At 39.0% G+C, this 21814-nt stretch overlaps 1 protein-coding gene across 7 annotated transcripts in view; it reads left to right on the top strand.

Moving 5' to 3' along the window:
• The window catches only part of COL24A1 (collagen type XXIV alpha 1 chain), a 246903-nt gene that overhangs the window by 161016 nt on the left and 64073 nt on the right, over nucleotides 1-21814 (top strand). For all 7 annotated transcript variants that reach the window (XR_012669701.1, XM_075131667.1, XM_075131669.1 and 4 more), the window contains 7 exons: nucleotides 2576-2629; nucleotides 3380-3433; nucleotides 13480-13533; nucleotides 13923-13967; nucleotides 14088-14132; nucleotides 17065-17118; nucleotides 20214-20267. Coding sequence is in view for 6 of the 7 variants with exons in the window: in XM_075131667.1 (XP_074987768.1) it covers nucleotides 2576-2629; nucleotides 3380-3433; nucleotides 13480-13533; nucleotides 13923-13967; nucleotides 14088-14132; nucleotides 17065-17118; nucleotides 20214-20267 (360 nt within the window). In the remaining variant the exon portion in view is untranslated. The remainder of the gene's footprint in view (nucleotides 1-2575; nucleotides 2630-3379; nucleotides 3434-13479; nucleotides 13534-13922; nucleotides 13968-14087; nucleotides 14133-17064; nucleotides 17119-20213; nucleotides 20268-21814) is intronic.

The following is a 21814-nucleotide window of genomic DNA, read 5'->3' on the forward strand; positions in this document are numbered from 1 at the left end:
TAAACTTAGTCTGCAGATTATGTTTGCTGAGAGAGAAACTACTTTCTAAGACTAAGGGCTGGATTCACAGGTGTTGCAATGCCTGACTTTTAGATGCTCTGCTGCCTTGTAGAATTCACAACCCTGGTAGTTGGCCAGGCTTTCTGTACACTGCATGGGGAGAATTAGGCACCTGAAAAAGGGATTGACAGAAGCCAATAGGAAATGCCAAGGAGAAGGGTATTTGAGTGACTTTGAGACTATGACTACACTTCACACATAACTGGCAGTGGCATATAGCGTACATGTAGCCAGTGGTGAGCTGGAGCTGGTTTGCACTGGTTCGTGTGAACCGGTTGTTAAATTTTGAAGCCGGTTTAGAACCGGTTGTTAATGGGATGGGCAAACTCCAGCCCGCAGGCCACATCCGGCCCACGGGACTGTCCTGTCCGGCCCGCCTGAGCTCTCAGCTGGGGAGGCTCCCCTGAGAGTCTCTTTTTAATTTTTACTCACCCGGCGGCACTCGGGGTCTTCAGCGGCACTTTGGCGGCGGGACCTTCACTCGCTCCGGGTCTTTGGCAGCACTTCAGCGGCAGATCCTTCAGACCCGGAGCGACTGAAGGAACCGGTATTTCAGCTTTTGGCAGCTCATCACTGCATGTAGCTACCTCCCTCAATGAAAAACATACCACATCCACACTGTGGTATGTAGCTACACATGTCAATGAAAGGCTCTGGCAGAGGGGACGCAACATTGAAAGGTTCCAGGAGCTCCCCACAGCCAGAACCATTCCCCACTGCCAGAGTCTTTCCCTGCAACAGGGAGCTGCTGGAGTCTTTTCCTGGCTGCCAGACTGGAGAAAAGCTCCAGCAGCAGGGAGGCAGTGGGACGCTACACTGCTAAAAATAGGAGTGTAAGCAGAGAGGCATGGCTTGGGTGAATAGAGAGCCATGGGGGATGTACTTGTTTACATACTCAGCCCCTTCCGGCATGTCTTCACTCACCTAAGCTGTGCCTCACCATTGACCCTGCTATTTGTACCAGTGCTAGGGAGGTTTCACGGGGATGTACAACATGCTGATGAAAGAAACGTGCAGCATCGACACACCCTGAGAGAGGCACCTATTTCCACTTGGGATTCAGAGCCAGGGATCCTCTCCTGGAGTTGGGGGGCCTATACTGGGTCTACTGGTGGTTACATTGTTACATGATTTTTCCCTCTCTCGTTTTAATGTTCTTTTTCTAACAAGACAAAACTCTTGTTGCTCACAGCATCATTATTATATTTAATGATAGCTGCTGTGGGAGGTCATGAGCAGGAGGGCGAGGCAGTCTCTCAGGTAGCTTGGTTCAGTTCCAGGGATGGATTTGACTAGCAAGACCAAGGACCTTGAAGCTAGCTCTTTTTATTCGGTAGGGAAGCCAATGCACAGAGTAGAGCCCTGGGGTGATGTGTGGGTGGGCTGATGTATTTTGTAACCATTGTCCTAGTAGAGTGATGCATTTGGTACCAGTTGAAGGTATGGCTTCATTCCTAGATATAGTGAGTTTCAGTAGTCAAGCTGGAAATCACAAACACACAGATCACTAGGCCTGAGACTGATAGGGTGTGATGTGTTTTCTAGCCAATAGAATGGACATTTTTTTGCAGCAGTTGCTCTTTAGGTGTGCATTAGCAGAGAAGAGTCCGAGCAGACCTCTAGGCTCCAGATCAGTCTGTAGGAAGGGGATGATATTCTCTGAAGCACTTCACTCTTCCTACCAACATTAAATCTGTCTTGACTGGATTCACTTTCTATCTACCACTTTACACTCAGGAACAGATCTCAGCCAGGAACTGAATAAACAAGGATTTATTAGTATAGGACACAATCCTGTTAACACTTTACTATCAGCCATAGTGCATACTACTGTGAGTAGTCCCACTCAAGTCATGGTAGAAAGTGCTATGCCGGGTGGTAAGTGTTTGCAGTAAATGTAACATGCCGTTACATTATGGACCAGAGCTGGAGTTCGCAATCTTGGGTGGGCCTGCAAAATAATTTTTCCTTGCCAGTCCTATTCACACAAAATACCACTGACACTTGTCTACCATGATCACCTGTTCACACCACTATGCACAGTCCTGGTTGGAAGATAATGGATGGCAAACAAGTTCTTTGGAATTGGGACACATCCCAAATTTAAATTACTTCTTTGAAATGTATGTATCCAGTTCTGGATTGTGGCACTGTAAAGTTTTTCTGTTTTTGGCTCTGGCAACATGTATCCAGGAGAACTATAATTTTGCTGTGTCCTAGGCACTCACCAAATCAGAGTTGCCAGACTGGATTATCTTTGGGATGGGGTGGAAATCTTTTGGCTGTTTTAGAAATTTGAAAATCTGGTTTTGTTCGTAAAAGCTCTTTTGTTGATGCACATTCATATCTTGTGACCTTGGAGAGTGGATTGCTCTTTCGAATACTCTGAAGATGATATAATCAGCTTTTGGGGGGATTATTTTAAATGCCATTACCTGCCAAAATTGCAATTTTGAGTTCAGCAAATTAAGATCAGAATTATTCAATCCCTTTTCTATATCTACTTCCATTTTAGGGCTATCCAGGACCTCCAGGGGGCTTTGGGCCTTTAGGGCCACAAGGATTGCCTGTAAGTATAGACCAACATTTTGATTTAACATAAAATGCAGTCTGTTTAAAAATCACTCTTTTGTTCTGTTACTGTTAAGGCTATTTGCAGAACTGTCATGAAAATATACTAGCCAGGCACAAATACTGTTCACCTGCCCTTTACCTATATTTTTGACTTGCCCAGAGCTAGAATTTTTCAAGGCTGATTTAAAGTGTAGCCATTTTAATTTTATTTTGCTGATATTTAATTAAAATCAAATAATAGTATGCATGATGTGTTTACTATTAATCAAAAACAAATGGGATCTTCCTCATTTGCCTGTGTTACACTCTCCACCATGGGTCACCAGCAGGGATAGCAAATGAGTCTTGTAGCACCCTAAAACACAAGTTTCTACCACTTGAGCCAAAGGAGCTGGTAGCAGTAGTAGGTTCTTATAATTTATGTGAATAGCTGCTAGAGAAAGTAGTAGGTTCTTATAATTTATGTGAATAGCTGCTAGAGAAAGGCACAGTCCACATTATTTCTTACCCAGCACAAAGCCAATACTAATGGCACAAAGCCAATACTAAGCATATTTTATTGGATAAGTTGTACTAAAGTAATTTGGTTGATTCTGAGCTTTTAGAAAGAGAGAATGCTTGATTTTTTTTCAGCCTATATTGAACTACTATGAGAATTTATATGTAGTCTATAATATAGACCTCTTGTCACTTCTGGACGTATTTCTGTAGTGGATATTAAATAATGACTTGATGTAATACTTAGGGTCCTTCAGGGCCAAGAGGACCTCCAGGACCACAGGGATCTAAAGGACGAAGAGTAAGTAGTATTGTTATATTTTACCTAAAGAAATGATCAGCACATGACTTAATAGGAATTGAGTTTCTAAATCACCTCCAATTGCTTCTTTTGAATTCTCTGCAAGGTTATCAACATCATCAATATCGATTCAAGGCATTTTAACTGAAATATAACACACAAGACATGTGCTTCTAGTAAGAAATAAATCCAAGGTCCAGTTCTGCTCCCATTGAAGTAAGTTTGAGTTTTGCCATTGACTTCAATTGGAAGCAGGATCAGAACCAAAATTATTGCTTGTTTACTTTACCCATCTCTACTTACAGAAATATATTAATGCAAACCCTCATCCCTGCTGATGGACTGTGTTTCTGTGTTTTACAGACTAAAATTTTTCTTTATCAGCATTCTTTTAATGCCTTCTAATGGCTGTGAAAGAAAATTACAATTCCTACTGTATAATTTTAGGAGAGGAAAAACAAAGCTATACATGACACCTAACATCATCATATTCCTGCACCATAAAACTCAGTTCAGACTATTTTATCAGCAAAATGTGAAAACTTATATTTTTTATCTTGTGCACAGTGAACTGATCCAAAGCCCATTTGAGTCAATGGGAGTTTTTCCATTGAGTTAAACAGTTTCAAAGAGACCAATTAAGCTGTAAAATAGTGTGATGGTTTGATACATGATCCATGTGAACTCTTCCTCTTAGAAAGCCAGTTAATTACTTATTCTTGTTGGCCTGAGCACTCATTACCTTAGATTTAATCTTCAATCTCTCTGGTCACGCGATTACAGACATGAAAGTTGTGATATTACAACAAAAAAACTTCAAATCCAGACTCCAGAGAGAAACTGTTGAATTGGAGTTCATTTGCAAATTTGATACAATTAACTTAGGCTTGCATAGAGACTGGGAGTGGCTAAGTCATTATGCAAGGTAACCTATTTCCCCTTGTTTTTTCCTATCTCCCCCCCCCCCCCCTTCCTCAGACGTTCTTGTTAAACCCTGGATTTGTGCTGGAAATGGCCCACCTTGATTATCATACACATTGTAAGGAGAGTGGTCACTTTAGATAAGCTATTACCAGCAGGAGAGTGGGTTTGTGTGTGTGGTGGTGGGGGGAGGGGGTGAGAAAACCTGGATTTGTGCTGGAAATGGCCCAACTTGATTATCATACACATTGTAAGGAGAATGATCACTTTAGATAAGCTATTACCAGCAGGAGAGTGGGGTGGGAGGAGGTATTTTTTCATGCTTTCTGTGTATATAAAAAAATCTTCTACACTTTCCACAGTATGCATCCGATGAAGTGAGCTGTAGCTCACGAAAGCTTATGCTCAAATAAATTGGTTAGTCTCTAAGTTGCCACAAGTACTCCTTTTCTTTTTGCGAATACAGACTAACACGGCTGTTTCTCTGAAACCTGTCACCTTAGATTTAATGTACTGCTTTGAACCAGGGGGCACTTGATGCCTTACAGAACTGGGTCTTTTATGAGATGAAAAGTAGGGTATCATCTTACTTAGAGAACATTTAAAACAAATTCTTAATGGTCTCTTTTGCCAAAATTCTTGAATCCTTTTCTGTCAAATAGTTTTTTGTAACAGGAACTGTAAACAAAAATAGTCCTTCATACAGTTAAATATCTGTTACATCATTTCTTTTAAAAAAAGACATTTCAATATATAGTTTTTTGATGAAAATGTTCATATACTTTAGTTTACGAATAATATAAGGTTAGAGGATTTTTAACTTTTGTTGGATAAAGATAAATACTTAAGAAGCTTACCTATATGTCCTAACACTAGGGTCCTATACAGAAGGTTAAGTTTAGTAAACTTGTTTTGCATCATAAAAGTATGTGACCTGTATGGTCTTTTAAATTTTTCTTTCATTATTATTACTGCCTTACATATGACATAAGATATTTAGAAAAAAGTGTTTTTATATTTATTTCCAATATATTTGAAATATACTTTATATAGTACTAAGAATATACTACTTTTTCATTAGAAAAAGTTAATATCTTGCCTATAATGTTCTTCTTCCTTCAATTATGGTTTCCTCCTTCAAAATAAATCTGTTGTAATTTTGCTTCTGTTTTGCTAGTACAATACATATGAACCATTTGTGAAATACTGCACGTAAAATGTATAATCTCTGCTAAAAGTTAGGAATTGGTGTAATAATAAACCTTATTATGAAGATGCTTCTAACTGGAAATGCCACATCACTGTTTTCTTTTCTTTAGGATGAGATATACAGAATAACTTATCCCAGTCTTTTACACTTGATCAAATATGTGAAGCTGAGTTGAAACATGTACTCATATCCACTTTTCCTCTAAAAGTATCTATGTCCACCCTAAGTGCCTGTGCTAACATTAGATGTTCCAGTATAGTTATTCTACATATAAAACCATGAGATTGTGATGGACATTTTAAATCTGGTACATTATAGGTCTGATTCTGCTGGCCTAACTCAAATAAAACTTGTATTGAAATGGAAGATTTGTCTGAGTTAGGGTTGCAGGATTAAAAAAATTAACTTAAAGCTCAACTGCTCACAGACAAAAGCATCTTCAAGTCCCACCAAGGAGAATTGCTATAATCCTATGAAAATAGGGTGTTTGCATTCCTACTTCATTAATAACAATGGATTTATTCTTCTAAAATATTACTTTGTTGACGTGATTTAAAAGGTTAAGGAAATAAAATGTTACAATTTGGGGATGTATTTGTTGATTTAATAATAATAGTATACCTTTTAACTAAACAACGAATAATCTTTAAAGTCCTCCTAAAAACACAACACCTGGAAATGCTCAGAACTGATTAAATAAATTTACATGTGAAAACAGTCATACATAATTTAGCTCAGAAAATCATCAAGTGAACTGTGGGAAGCAGCTAATGAGACACGACTTGCAACAACATGAATGGTATGTAGAGCTACAAACCGCAGCGAAAAACAAGCTGCATCCACATTGCAGCATGTAGCTACACATGTCAGTGAAAGGCACTGCCGGGGGGAGGCAATGGGGAAAGGCTCAGCTCCTTGGAGTGCTGGAGCCTTTCCCTATTGCCTCCCTACCAAAGCCTTTCGCCACTGCCAGAGTCTTTCACGGTGGTGGGGAAAGGCTCCAGCAGTGGGGAGGCAGCAGGACACTGCACTGCTAAAAGTAGCTTCATTAGGACTTGTTACAAAATTATCCCAGTGCTGCAGTCTTTGTTCAGGCTAACCTCCCCACTGAAGCCAACAGGAATTTTGCCTACATTCTAGACTACAGGATCGGGCCCAATATGGGATTAATGTATGAAAAATATATAGAGACCACTTAAAACCGAAGATGTCACCTTTGGATTCAAATGAAAGCTGTATGCGAACACTGAGCTGTGTGTGGCAGGATTTAAAAGGGCACATACAGCAAGTTGCATGCAAAAGTTAAATACAAACATATGAAAATTCCCCTTTGTGTATAAATAAAAGAACGGATCACATCTTCACAGCTGGAATTTATAGGAAGTTTTAAGAGCAGTGACCAGCTATTGCTGCATTGTTACACAATGAAATGGCTTTATACCATACACCATTAAGCCCTGAGCAGCCATTTAGAATTTAAGATTACCCAGCAGTCTAATTTTAAGACTGTCCAGCTATGCAGACAGTACATGGGGGAATTCTGACTGGCTGAAGAAAAGATCAGTTGTTCATGCTTGAATATTTCCCTACCAGAGGTTCATTCTCTCTTTACTGTGCCATTTGGTGTGCAGTTTACCAAGTAAGAGTCTCATCTAGCTTCTACAGTATTTCACCACTTCGTGCTTAAGACTTTCTGCATCCCAACTAAAGACGTTGTGGAGGGGCAAGCCACCTGCCACCTGTGGGGAGGCCAGAGATAGGAACAGCAGCAGTAGCATGGGAACTGTTGGTTCTGGTCCTGCAGTAACCCATGTTTTATTCTTTAAATGTTGCACTTGTGACAAGGGAATATAGAGGTTGCCACGCTGGTGGCTCCTCTCGGGCAGGACACATGGATACTTGCTGAGGTGGGAATAATTGTACTTGAGGAGGGGAGTCAATCGGGTTACTCTTCTTAAGATGGGTGAACTTGAGAGCTTGTATGAACCCAGGAGAGGTGTTACTGGAAGTTTAAAAAGGCCCTGCTTACAGGAATGCAGCTGTTCTTCCTGCTAGCTGCTGTGCCTGCTCACTAGTACCCAGGTATCAGTCAGAAGAGCTGTTAGTACCATACTGCTGGGCTGCAAGCTGATTTATGCAATAGAAGTCTAAGAGTATGTCTACAGTCGAACAGGTGGTAGAACTTCCAGCTCAAGGAGCCATAGCTACACTAGCTAGCATGGCAAAAATAGAACCATAGCCACCCAAGTGTACCTGTGGTCTCAGACAGGGTTGTACTCAGGACAGCCAAGTCCTCCAACTCTTTGTGCCACTGCAGTTACACTTCTATTTTTAGCATACTAGAGCTAGTGCAGATATGTCTCCTGGAGCTGGAATTTGCACCTTCCCACTCTAGTATAGACATAACCTAAAACATGAGGTGCCAGAGCTGCTTTTTGTTCTTACTATAACCTCTTCCCTTTCTGCTAATATAACCAGTCTCCCTTTTTATTTTGTAATGATAAAATATAAATTATGGACCAACTTCTGATGTCCTTGCCTGGGCAAAACTCTCATTGAAATCAGGGGGAATTTTCACTGAGCTAGCACTCTTTGCCCTATGTTTAATTAGGATGTGTCCTGGCAAATTAAAGATGATATAATAGCTGTATAAACATGATCGCTTTTGCATGGCAGGGAATGGTAAGAAGAAGAATGAGAAGTTGTTGAGAAATATTTTCATTCTTATACATTACACCATTCTTAGCCACTAACATCTTTCAGAGTGAAGTTCAGTAGGTTAAAGGTTAGGAGACATTCATATGTCCCACCTTGAATAAACATTTTATAGTCACTCAAACTCAAGCCTTTCTAAGATGCATGCAAATGATGAGCCAAAGTCAGGGAAGGGGATAGCAGCGCAACTCCATTGAAGCCTATAGAGTTGCACTCACTCCAGCTAGGTCTGAATTTGGTCTTATGAACCTAAATTACAGAAGAATAAGGATATCAACTATGTGAGTTGATGAGATGGGTTCAGTATATTCTTAATAGTACTGAACTGAGAGCAGGAGAGAACGTGTGATCGGTGTGCATGTGGACAAAAATCAGATGGACTCTGTGATACGTTACTAAGGGCTGAATGTAAGTGTGTATCCTTAATTGTTCAAGGCAAACGGTTTTAAAATTGATATAACTTTCCATTGTTCTTGCATATTAAACTTGTGGGGGGAAAACATAGAGTATGCTGTGTTCATTCTTTTTCCTATGTTTAGGAAACAGGGTGGGGGAGAGAGCTGTTTGTTTATTTGTTTTGTCAGGCAAATATTCCTTGGTTAATTATGATTAAATGATCATAAACATGCATGATAATATATTCCCTCCTCAAAATAAAGCTGAACTCATGTGAAAGAAAAAAAGCAGTAGTGATCACTTGGCAGCTGTTTTGCCCAGCTCTGCAGTTCGTAGACTTGTACAGTATGTAGCCTATATTAAATAACTGCAGCCAAATTGTGTGTATTTCCTTCTGCACTAGCTACTGCAGGGAATGATACTAATTCTATCTGATCGAGTTCAACAGTGCCAATAATGAGTCACACAGTAGTATTTATAGGAATGATGCTCTGCTTTTGATAGAGAGTATACAACTGCCCTTCCTTTGGATTCGTATTCTTTGCCCTGTGGCAGGCAAGAGGTTAATACAATACCTAGTATCACTGGACATCATGTTCATTTCCTTTATTTTGTGTTCATTTAATAATTAAATTACGGTGTTTCAAAACCTAGTCCTTGGCTTCTAGTTCTTGCCCCCAAGTTTTATTTTGATTAGCTGACATTTGATTAGTCATGATCAAAGCAATTGTTAAGTTCTTCCTAATGAATAGACAACTGAAGTCACCTAAACTTAAAACAGTGGTGGCTCTATGTCCAGCAAAAATTGTGTGCATGACGTACCCCAGATCATACACCCTCCCTATTTAGTTTCTCTATATTCTGCAACTGCTCTGCTTAGTATTCTGATTTTCCCCCTTTCCAGTGTCTTCTCTTGCTTATTTGGCTGCTTCCTTGTGTGATGCATTCTTGACTCTCCCTTCAACTTCCAACCCTTCTTCTTCCAACCCAGCTTACTGACCTGTCCACTTGCCCTGTCTGGGATTCTCCATCACTAATGTGTCTCCTTCTTCCACTCTCCCTTAGAAAAGTCTGAGTACCACCTGGTACTACTATCAGATAAGTCAGACAAATGAGGATTTCCAGTAAGTCTACCCAGCCTGCCCTATATATGCATTCCAAGCAAGTGTGCATGCATTAGATGACATGAGCAAGCAATTCTGAACAAGGTAATATGGAACTAAGACTGCTTTACACATTGGGAAGAAGAGTAAAATTATGAATGTTGTGTAAGTAGATACGTGGGTTTTATAATAACACTTAGGAATGTACATGACTTTTAGTTGAGAGTTCTCTGTAATGAGTACCATTTATTTGAATAGTTGTAAGGGTGTGCTTGGTGCTGTGCAAACCAAAGGTGAAGAAGAGCTTACAATGTGAAAAATAGACACAGGCAGGACAGGATGCATTGGGAATCCCAGAGTTGGATTTAATTTAGCTTTTGTTTTTATATTTCCTTCATTAAAATGATAAATTATCTTCTTATGGGCATCCTAGGAGTTTTTGGTAGGATTATTTTTCTTCTCCTGTGGAAATGTATGAAACATTTTGTTGTGGGGAGTATAGGCTGTTAGGAATCAAAGAATGTTAGACTAGAACTCAGGCAGTGATAAAGTAGTGGCAATAATCAGACATTTTGCTGAATCTAATTAGATGAAGATGTTTTTCTTTCTTCTAAATTATACTGTATAATAATTTAATAATCAGGATTAAAAAGTTATATAAGTTCACATGGAGTCCAGTCATGTACTCTTATGTAGGTCAAGCTCCCTTTTAAAATCAGAGTATCTTTGGGTCTGATCCAAATCTTATCAAAGTCAGTGGGAGCCTCTCCATTGTCTTCAGTCTGCTTTGGATCAGGCCTTTTTCCGGCAAGGAGACGTGTACTTTTGTTCACCCTTTTACTCCCATTTTCCCTTGAAAGTTACTTCCACATTCTCTGTTCCTTTGCTCTTTATAACAGTTTAGAAAACATACATTATTCCCAGTGCATTTGTGTTTTTAGGTAGGAAAATTTTATAGATTAGATTTTCCTACTTGATGAAAAACCATATATACCGGACAAAGCTTCTTTTCGTTGTTCATTTCTGAGAGCTATGTGGCTTTGGAAAGAAGGTAGGAGAAGACGTGAGCATGTTCTCTCTGTCAAAGAGGTGTTTCTGTTGTAATTGTTCTACTTGCTGTGTGCAAAATGACGGCCACTCCTGGGAGGCCTGATTTCAGTCAAGGGCCCAAGAAAAAGATGGATAAGGCAAGCTTAAGTTGAGCTCTGAGATGTATAGCTGGCATTTCTGAGTCAAGTACAACTCGCTGTGTCTGACTTTACCTTTCTCTGTGTTGTAGAGTATATTAAATGCCTTGTTAAGAGCGAATCAGCTATGCACAGGTGCCCCAGCCCTATCTCTCAGTCTGTCTAGGTTTTTATCACCATGATAGCTAATCACCTTCCACAATAAGTACATACCAAGGCTGGTTTTGTGCCCAGCCATGCAATATTTAATGAGTTTTGTCAGCGGAAGCAAGGTTGGCCCCAGAATCAGAGTTCAAGTTACATATGACCTACTGAGTGATTTGTTTGGTGCATTACACATCATTCTACGCTCAGTTGTTTATTAGATCTGGGCAGGAGAGATGGTTGGAATAATACAAGAACTGCTCCCCAAACCTGTGCCAAAAACTAATGGGGTTTCAAAAACGTTAGCCAACTTACCTTTCCCATTGATTTTCATTTTCCTGCCAGAAGCAGAAGTGCGGGAATATCCGTTTTCTCATAAAATGTGCAGTTTAGGAGCCCCATCCTGCATGATTCTGAGCACATTCGGTTCCCAAGAGTCACTGATCACCTGTCACTCTCTCGAGTGTCAGAGAGTTGGGTGCACCGCACCTGTCAGGATCTAGCCCAATGGTTCTCAAACTTTTGTACTGGTGACCCCTTTCACATAGCAAGCCTCTGAGTGTGACCCCCCCCTTATAAATTAAAAACACATTTTATATATTTAACACCACTATAAATGCTGGAAGCAAAGCGGGCTTTGGGATGGAGGCTGACAGCTCATGACCCCCCCCATGTAATAACCTCACTACCCCCTGAGGGGTCCCAACCCCCAGTTTGAGAACCCCTGATCTAGACCTTGATTTACATTATTAAATCCAAGTCTGATCAAACAGAATTCTGTGATGCAAGAGGAACACGTGTGAGTCAGACACGTTTTAGAGAGAAAGTGAGCCAGGCAAAACCAGCTAAACATAGTGCTCTTCTGAGAACAGGGTGGTCCCAGGTACCCAAGGAGAGGGTCTTCCAGCTGTTCTCTCCTAACCACATACAAGTGTGACGACCGAGAGCAACACTTAGACATTGCTTGCAGCTGCAGCATGTTGTTCGCAGTCTTGAGTCTTACATAACATGCTTTCGTCTGAGTCCTTGAATTACTAACGAGAAAAATACTGTGTATAATATCGCTCTCGTGACTATGTAGAAATCCTGCATGACTGTCTAGATGGAACAATGTAGCATGCGATCTGAAGAACAAGTGGCCAACAATGTAGGAAACTCTAGACTATCTGGAAGTGCTACTCAGCCATGTTCTGTGCACTTGAAACTACAGAACATTTTCTTCTGTACACCTCAGTTCACTTTGCTGTATGATACTGCAGATCTTATTTTGCTTTTAAGAAAACTGAATCCATGTTATTAAATACAACATCCTGAAATATTACTGTTCTGACCACATCTGAAGAGAATAATTCATCAAGTCCTTAAATGCTGATGAAGATCTGGTGGTCGTGATTTACTTGTTCTATATCTGTATTAAGTTCTCTTAAATTTATTGTCAATATGCAAATGGTTCTAATGTTTAGAATCATAAAAACATCCTCCATTCTCAGTATGGATGAGATATCCCTTGCCTTTTTTGGTCATTATCTACTTTTGGTTGCTTTGATTTAGATGCCTACTTACGGACTCAGATGCCTAATTTTAAACAAACACTTTTGAATATTTTTAATTTAAACATTTGCTAATATATAATAATAATAGTACCTAGGTCTTATGCAGCACTTTTCATCTGTAGATCTGAAAGTGCTTTACAAAGGAGATAAATATAATTATTCCCATTTTACAGATATGAATTATAATGAAATATACAGTGTAACTGTAAGTTATCCTTTGTTCGTATGTTGGTACTACAAAATCTCAATTTTCAAGAGACACTAGTTAATCTAGAAATAGGGAAGCCCCTGCTGAAAAACAGTTCACCATTTCTATTTGGCTTTATATTGGTTTAGCATCAGAAGAACTGTACTGTCTAAATTTGAAAGGCCAGATGTTCAGTCCCAGACCAATTTTTTCACATTCAGCTGACAACATGACCAGATGTGAGCATCCAAATAACCAGTTGTACTTGCAAATGCAGGTTTGTCTGCACAAAATGTGAGTAAGATGCATATGCAAATTAGAAGCATAGAAATAGAGTTTGCCTTCAAGCAGGTTAAACATCTTGTTTAAATATTAAACAGTAAAGGCTTTCTTTTTAGACTCATATTACAGCAAGCTGGAAACTGATTTTATAATAGTTGATGCTTTATTTCACATTTAGCAAAATAAAAAGTGCTTTTCGTCATGTGGAATTTCAGAGCTCCATGCTAAGAGAATGGGTAGTTTTCCATTCAGTTGTACAGCTGATGTGGTATCTTTCTGATAAACCTCTATAGTAGTTACTGTCAGTAGTTTATAATTAAAACCAGAAATCACTTGTTTAATTTTCAGGGTCCCAGGGGTCTAGATGGTCCTCCAGGAGAACAAGGGGCACAAGGTATTAAGGTAATTATTTATTTGTTTTGTTCAGTACTGCAGAGGACGCTTATACGGTGTTGACTGATGGAAAAGAAAAAAGAAAAAAAAGTAAAGGGCACCATGAAATAGTTTTGAGTTTGCTATTAATTCAGTGAGGGACTCACAATTTTTTGCTTCATTGAGGTTCTTATTTTTATGTATATAGTAGACATGTAGATCTGAATTCTGGTCTCGTTCACGCTGGACTTAATCCATAGTAGATGCATCAATTTAAGTGAAGTTACTGTACATTTATACTGGTGTAAATGATGGCACAATTTAGCCCATGGTAGTTTTCTTTTTCTACATGTGTAGTGTTCTGTGTGGCAAATCTAGTAAATTCATACTGAACTCATTCATCATTCGTTATTTGTCAGGGAGAAAGCGGTGATCCAGGGAAAAAGGGTGTTCATGGACTTATTGTAAGTATCAGAAATGTTCTGGGCATTAGGCACTAATTTCTCCACTAGGAATTTTTGCCTGACGTTGGTTTGGAATTTATCTGACATCAGCGTTCTCTTTTAATAATTTTATTTGACCAGGGCAAGGCTGGAAACCCTGGAGAAATGGGTGATTCAGGAGTACCAGTAAGTACTGAAATCTTATAGCACTGCTACAAAAAACAAAACAAAACAAAAAACCTTGCTTCACACTCAAATGCAAGCGAAATTATTTTCTTTGTACTAGTCATTGAGTTCTGAGAATAATGGTTTGCATTTACTTTGTATAGAACCTTTCATCTGAGGATCTTCAGGTATATTAGTAACATCAATTTACAAAGCATCAGAATTCCTCTGTGACATTATATCTGAGTTTTACAGATGCGTAAACTAATGCGTAAACAGATGGTAGAGTGACATGCTCAAGGTCAAACAGTGGCAGTTACGGGAATGAAACCCAGGAATATCTGATAGTAATCCTGTCTATTATTAGAAATGTAATCTTTCAGATGAGACACTGTCTGTGAGATGTAATTTAAAAGAACATTGCAGCAGAAGAAATCACTATTGCATAATTGTGGGAGACAGCTAGAAGTTGCCATGCTCATTAGAGTAGTTTTATTGCCATTTTTAGAGGAGAAAGCAGCAATGGTATAGAAGAAATGTTACTTTTATACCTTTTACCGTAGAGTTATGTGATCATTGCAGGGATAAAATATGTCATATAAACATAACTGGAACTATATGTTAGGACACCTTTCCTTTGAACTGTATACCAATAAAAAAGCTTTTCCATAAGAGAACAAAGCTCAAACTTCTATGAAAATCACACCTTTTCCTATAGTAATATGTTTAACAGACCAGTCACACTATCGTGACTTTTCAAGGGTGGTGAGCTAATCGAAAAGAAGTAAGAAAAATCAAAGGCAAGAGAATAATACCAATCATATTAGCAATGCAATGCTATGTACTTAAGACTAATAATGTTGGTTGCCATTTTAATCAGGGCCACTTCATAGCTTTGCCTGTTTGTCTAGAGAATTGGAAATTTGCTGCCCCCGTCAGTTGTTCCACAGAGTATTGTGTGTACCATGTCACACCATTCACTTGGAGGGAGTATGAAGCCACAGTGGTTGCTGACAAGTAGAGAGGTCATATAGAAAACACACTGAGGAAATGGCATCCCTCAATAAGAGAAGGAAAAGAATGACAAGGAAGATACCTTGCCCGACCTCTCTTCAGTTGCTGAGCAACTTTCTGTTTAAATATTTAAGTGTTAGGGTTTCAACAAATTTGGAATCTCACATAGTTGTAAACCACATCCTTTTTCAGGTGAGATGTAAAACTGAGGTCCTGACCACTCATGGTTGTGAAGGACCACATGACATTTTTTGCCAGAGTAGAAATTGCCCCTTCAATTTCAGTCAGGTATGGAATTATTCATTATTTCCTGTTCTACACTGTTGCCTGATATTGCAGTCATTCAAGCCAGAAGTCACTTCAGTGCCGGGTGACCTCTATGTTTGAGCATTGGCCTGCTAAACCCAGGGTTGTGAGTTCAATCCTTGAGGGGGCCATTTGGGGCAAAAAAACTGGGGATTCGTCCTGCTTTGAGCAGGGGGTTGGACTAGATGACCTCCTGAGGTCCCTTCCAACCCTGATATTCTGTGACATATACACAGTAGATGTAATTCAGTTTATTTATGGAGTTCTTGAAGATCCATTGGGATGAAAGGTGCTATATAAATTCAAGATGGTATTCTCTTGATATTCCCTTTTACTTGGTGATAGTCTTTAATTCCACTACAGTGCATAGGTGCTGGAACTGGGGGTGCTCTCGCACCCCCTGACTTGAAGTGGTTTCCATCATATAAAGGTTCACAGTTTGGTTCAACGGCTCTCAGCACTCCCATTATACAAATTCTTCCAGCACCCCTGCTGCAGAGGAAACCCCCATTTCTGATGTATTAATCTGTGAACTATGGCTGATTCTGCAGGGTAGGTTGGCCCAAGGGTTCTGTTTTACATAGCTGCACTTAAGTCTAAATTCTGTTTCAGACTCAATAAACACACTGAGTATTTAACTCTACTTGCCTTTGTTTAGCTCACTCTATTTCGTATATGTATAAATGACTCCGATTACAAACTCAGAGTGGATTTTGAGAAACTGAGTGTGGCCTCACAAAACTCCCATGTACAATATACCCACTTCTGAGATTACAACTGCTGGGCACCACCACACTGGATGAAAAGATGGGTTCATCTGCCAAACAGGGTCAAAGAAATAGCTAAGGAAGTCCCATGAGTGACTCTAAGCAGACTATGTCTTATTCCCCAGGCAGGCAATAAACCTGTCTAAACAATAGGGCAGGAATGTGTCTTGTTTCTACTGCTGCAGCACAGTGGATGCTGCCTCTTGCTTTCTAACATCTCTTCTGTTTTTTTCTCTTCTGTTCCCAAGGACCCTTAATGAATCTGAGGGGCATTTTCTCTTAGTGATCTGTGACAGACAAAAAATAATTTAGAGAGCTCAATGTTTCATTTCTTCATGGACTCTGGTGTTTATACCAAAGGAACAAATAAAGCAAAACAGCATTAGGTTGAAGAGATATTGTCTGTAGGAACAAGTGAAGTTATTGCAGAGTGTTAAAGGTTGCCATTATGCTTCTATATCTCCTCTTCATGGATGCAAATAGGGTTCTGTCAAACAGTTGAGTAGAACTTGCGTGTGTTGCTATGGTGTATAGCCTGAGACTTGTCCAATTAATCCCACATATACTGTCTGAGGGACAAAGAGTCCCTTAACACTGTTAGGTCACATGAAAAGTAAGGAGCCTGTTAAGGTTTGAAATGGCAAATCAGCAAACCAGTCACCCCCAAATAAATGAAGCACAAGCAGGCTTCAGCTCACTCATGAATCACAAGAGCTGGCGTGATAACACAGATCACAAAGGAGAAGGCTAAGCACGTTTCTAGAGGGATTATTTGAGGGAGTTGCTGGGTGTACAGAAGTGGGAAGGAAGTGGCTTTTTACAGAATTTGAAACAGATCTTTTTCTTATTGGTTTTGTTTCTCTTAGGGCTTACCCGGACCTCCTGGAAACACGGGTGACAGAGGCCCTATGGGAGAGCCAGTAAGTTGATCACCATACTTCCTAATAAAGCTTTTTATATATTGTACTTAATTTCCTGATAACTCAACTTCCACTCTATCAAGGTTTGGAACTATCACTACTTTTGGAAACTGCATGAAGACTACTTTGGAACAGATTCTGCAGCCCTTTCTTTGGGTAGCTCAACATGAGTAACAGTGGCAGAATCTGGTCCATTATATTATGTGACTTCACACTACTTAGAGACAGACATACTATATGACATAGTATGTAAATAGAACTTTAAACATAGACATTGATGGTTTCCTTGTTATTTTCAGCCAAGTTTTATGCTAGTTATTCTGGAACCCCATTAACTTAGCAGGTTACTGCTCTAACAAAAAAGAGTCTGTTTTAATAAACTTCAGGCATTCTTTTCCTGAATGGTTTGCTGTTCTTATTTTTATTATTAAAAAGCCCCCCACACTTTTATGTGGCTAATACTATAACAAAAAACCATATAGAGAGGCAGTAACTATGTACAATGGCTGGAAGGTATAAACACGGCAAGAATGCTGTTACATCAACAACTCTAAAGCCAAGTCGCAAGTTTATAAATATAATGCAGTAGTGTGTGTTTTTCTGGTGGGACTCGCTAGAAGGCTGCCATTTTATTTTGCAAAACATAAAAACTTGTCAAATAACTTTTTATATTTTATTTTTATTGCCTATGAAAAATTACTTCTTGTCACAAATGGCATAAAAGTACATTGTTGATATAATCTTAAGATTTACAGTACTGTATATTCTTTCAAGTGCTGAACAGATGCCTATAAATTCCATAGGATGACATGGATGCCTGCAGGTGGTCATAATGTAATTATTTTGGCTAAAACAGTGGAAAAATTCTGACAGCCTAAGATAAATAATTTAAGTAAATTTTCTTTGATACATTTTAATCTACATATTCTAACTCACTTCCTGCTGAAAGTAGATAGCTATCTTATAAAAACAAATAGATTTCACTTTATAGAAAATCTCCACAAAACATTGTGTATTCTCATGTATATTATTATTAGTTTGGATCCCCTTCATTGTGTGTCTTTCATCTAATCTAATCTAGTCTAACTCACCTACCAGCCTAGGCAATTTATACTTTGCTCCAATCTGTGGTATCTGAGAGCCTTACAAATTCTAAAGCATAGTATGCGTAGTTCATCCTCCCACTATACTGCCAGCGTGAGCCTGATTTGCATGTTTATATATGGGCCAGCAAGCACACTTATGTAATCTAAAGCCATCTGCTGTACTCTAATCAATCTACATTTCTACTCTGCTGATCATTGTAGCATTTATGAGTGAAATGCAGCAATTAAGAAAAGTCTCAATTGTGTCCAGGAGTTGACTATTTGCATAGTTATGTCAGAGATTTAAGTGGATTTGGTTGGAAAATGTTGTGTATAGTTTCAAAGAGGGCTAAGTAAATGACACAGGATATTGCAAAATAAAATGTTTTTTTCTGAGGATTTATCCAAGCAGTCTGCCTTCTTCCTCAGTCAGTGAGTTGCTGCATGTAAGGTAGCTTCAGAGGCCCTGTCACTGGCTTCTCTGCAAAAAGTAAGGAAATATTTTTAGAGAAAAATCCTTAAATTGTTAAGTTTGTTTAGCAATTTAATTTAGTTTGTTTAATGTAAAGTAAAGGATTCATTTCACCTAAGTGTCAGACATCTGTTAGTACAGTAATTGGTTACAAACTGTCTTTTGATTAGAATTGAAAGCAGTCTCAGCATTATTCAAAATGTTCCTGGATTTGTTTGGCTTCTGGTGTTCCACGGGAGTGGTATATTGCCAAGCCAGCAGTCTGAGCTGCGTGGGAATATGGGGAGATGTTTGGCTCCTAAATCAGACTTAAGATTTATAACAGTAAAGCTGAGGAAGACTACGGAGGTGCTGCAAGCCAAAACCAAGGCAATCCTGGTTCAGCCTGGATAGATCCCTAATAATGTATTCATTGCAGTTCTTAGTTGTTGATTGTACTTAAATGACATTGCCGAGTAATTTAAGGATACCGCTGTTGAAATCTTCCCAGCAATATCTGATTAGCTCCAGTGCCAGAAAAGAGGAAAAGGCTGCTTTTATTAATACAAGCAAGTCAACAGGAACAGCAAGACCACATGCGCAATCCATGTCCTGAGAAGGTGTACAGAGAAATTAGCTGCTTGGAAGGCTTATATTGCACATACAGATGTAGCACCAAAAATCTTGTTTACTTTAGCATTGAAGGGGTTTCTTTAAAATATAGATGGGTCCAGACCACAGTGTTCAGGTCTGGATCTGATTCTGAATGTCCCCAGAGATCAGGGATGACTACATCCGGGGTTTTGGTTTGTCCTATTATAGAGTTTGGGCCAAGGGGTGGAGTTCTTAGATGTCTAGAAGCTAACTCTAATTGAAAGTTAGGCACACAAATCTCACTGTTACACGGTATGGATAACTGGAGTTGTACGCTTAGTTCACGCACACTGCTTTAGAAATGCATTTCCCTTAGATGTTACAGTGTCTTTACTTATAATATATTGGCTTCCAAGAACACTGCTTCATAGTATAGTTACTTACTGAAACTGCCAGAAAGGCTCCAGTCTGCAGTCCCTTACACCTCAGTGACTGTCCTGTGTAAACATTGTTAAATCCATAAAATGAAACATACAGGAGTTGTTTTCAGTTAATTCCATACCAGACTGTAGGCTTTTCTGCAAAACAAACCAGACAAAGAATGAAATAAGTCTTAATTAAACAAAGTCTCCATTAATCAAGAGAAGAATATAGTTTAGATTAGAATTCTCTTCTGGTTCAAGAGAAGAGAGACCAGTGCTATCCTTCTGAAATCTACTTTTAGACTATGTCAAGAGAGGCAATGAAGTCTTCACTGCTGTTAACAATGTGCTCTTACAGGGACTAACATCAGTCACAGAATTTGGAAGGAAACACAGTGATGAAGCAAAATAAGATATACTTGATTATGCCAGCTGGCAGTTAAACATGATACATTTAAATAGTCTATTATATTATATGGTTAATATTATGTATTTCCTAAATATAACTGAATTATACATACAGAAGATTTTGTTTAATGCTAGGGCCCAAGAGGACAAAAAGGTGATGCTGGCCCTATAGGAGAAATGGGTTTTGAGGTGAGTTTTTTATGCTTTGTCTTTATTTATTTATAATAAATTTCAACAGAAACTTAAGCCACAGAATGTACCTTATTAATGTATTCAAAAACTATATTTCTGTTACCTACAGTGAACTTGAATATCATGTGTAATTAAGAGATTCTCCATTGCTTATGGCTGTTGCAAACAATAATTTGAAAGAAAAAAACGATGTAATGATGCCAGTGGCTTTTGCAAACCTAATCTCAGGGTATCTTCATCTGGAAGGACAATGGTACATTGTTGAATGCAGCACTTTCTCAGAAGCAACACCATTCCCTTTGCAATTAATCAGTTTTCACCTATCCAGGGCTGGGGGTTTTCAACTAGAATTTTAAGAGCTGTAAGGGACTCCATGGACATCTAGTCCATCCCCCCCTGCTGAGGCAGGACCAGGTACACATAGACCATCACTGACAGATGTTTGTCTAACCTGTTCTTTAAAACCTCCAATAACAGGGATGCCACATCCTCCCTTCGTAACCTGTTCCAAGTGCTTAACTATCCTTATAGTTAGAAAGCTTTTCAGAATATCTAAGCTAAATCTCTCTCTCTCTAGATTAAGCCCATTACTTCTTGTCCAACCTTCTGTGGACATGGAGAACAGTTGATCATCATCCTCATCATAACAGCCCTTAATATATTTGAAGACCGTTATCAAGGCCCCCTTAGTCATCTTTTCTCAATTCTAAATATGCCAAGTTTTTTTAACTTTCCCTCATAGAACAGGTTTTCTAAACCTTTTATTATTTGTGTTGCTCTCCTCTAGCCTCTCTCAAATTGTCCATATCATAAAATATGGTGCCCAAAACTGAGCACAACACTCCAACTGAGGCCTTACCAGTGCTGAGTACAGTGGAACTGTTACTTCCTGTGTCTTACATATCATACTCCTGTTAATGCACCCCAGAAAGATATTGACTTTTTTGCAACTGTGTCACATTATTGGCTCATAATCAATTTGTGATCCAGTACTGTTGCCTAGCCAGTTATTCCCTATTTTGTATTTGTGCATTTTATTTTTCTTTTCTAAGTGTAGTACTTTGCACTTGTCTTTATTGAATTTCCTCTTTTAGATTTCAGACCAACTTTCCAATTTATCAAGGTCATTTTGAATTCTAATTCTACCCTCCAAAGTGCTTGTAATCCCTCTCAGCTGGGTGTCCTCACAAGTTTTATCAGTATACTCTCCACTCCATTCTCTAAGTCATGCATTAAAAATTAGTGAATAGTAGCGCACCCACAACAGGCCACTGCGAGACTCCACAAGATACAGCCTCCCAGTTTCACAGCAAACCACTGATAACGACTCTTCAAGTCGTTATATCACTTCCTAGTGGTGCATGAAAAAGCAATGGCATGCAGTTCTCTACTTTGCTTGTGGTCCTGTTTTGGGAGTTTGGTTTTGGGTTTTTTAATATCTCTTTGAAAGAAACATGAGAGGAGCTATTAGCCACATTTGCAATGAAGTAGCTGAGGAGTGAGCTCATTCACAACTAATTACATTTGGCTCATTCAAAAAAAAA

Source organism: Caretta caretta, chromosome 8 (genome assembly GCF_965140235.1).
Source record: "Caretta caretta isolate rCarCar2 chromosome 8, rCarCar1.hap1, whole genome shotgun sequence".
Classification (NCBI taxonomy): domain Eukaryota; kingdom Metazoa; phylum Chordata; order Testudines; family Cheloniidae; genus Caretta; species Caretta caretta.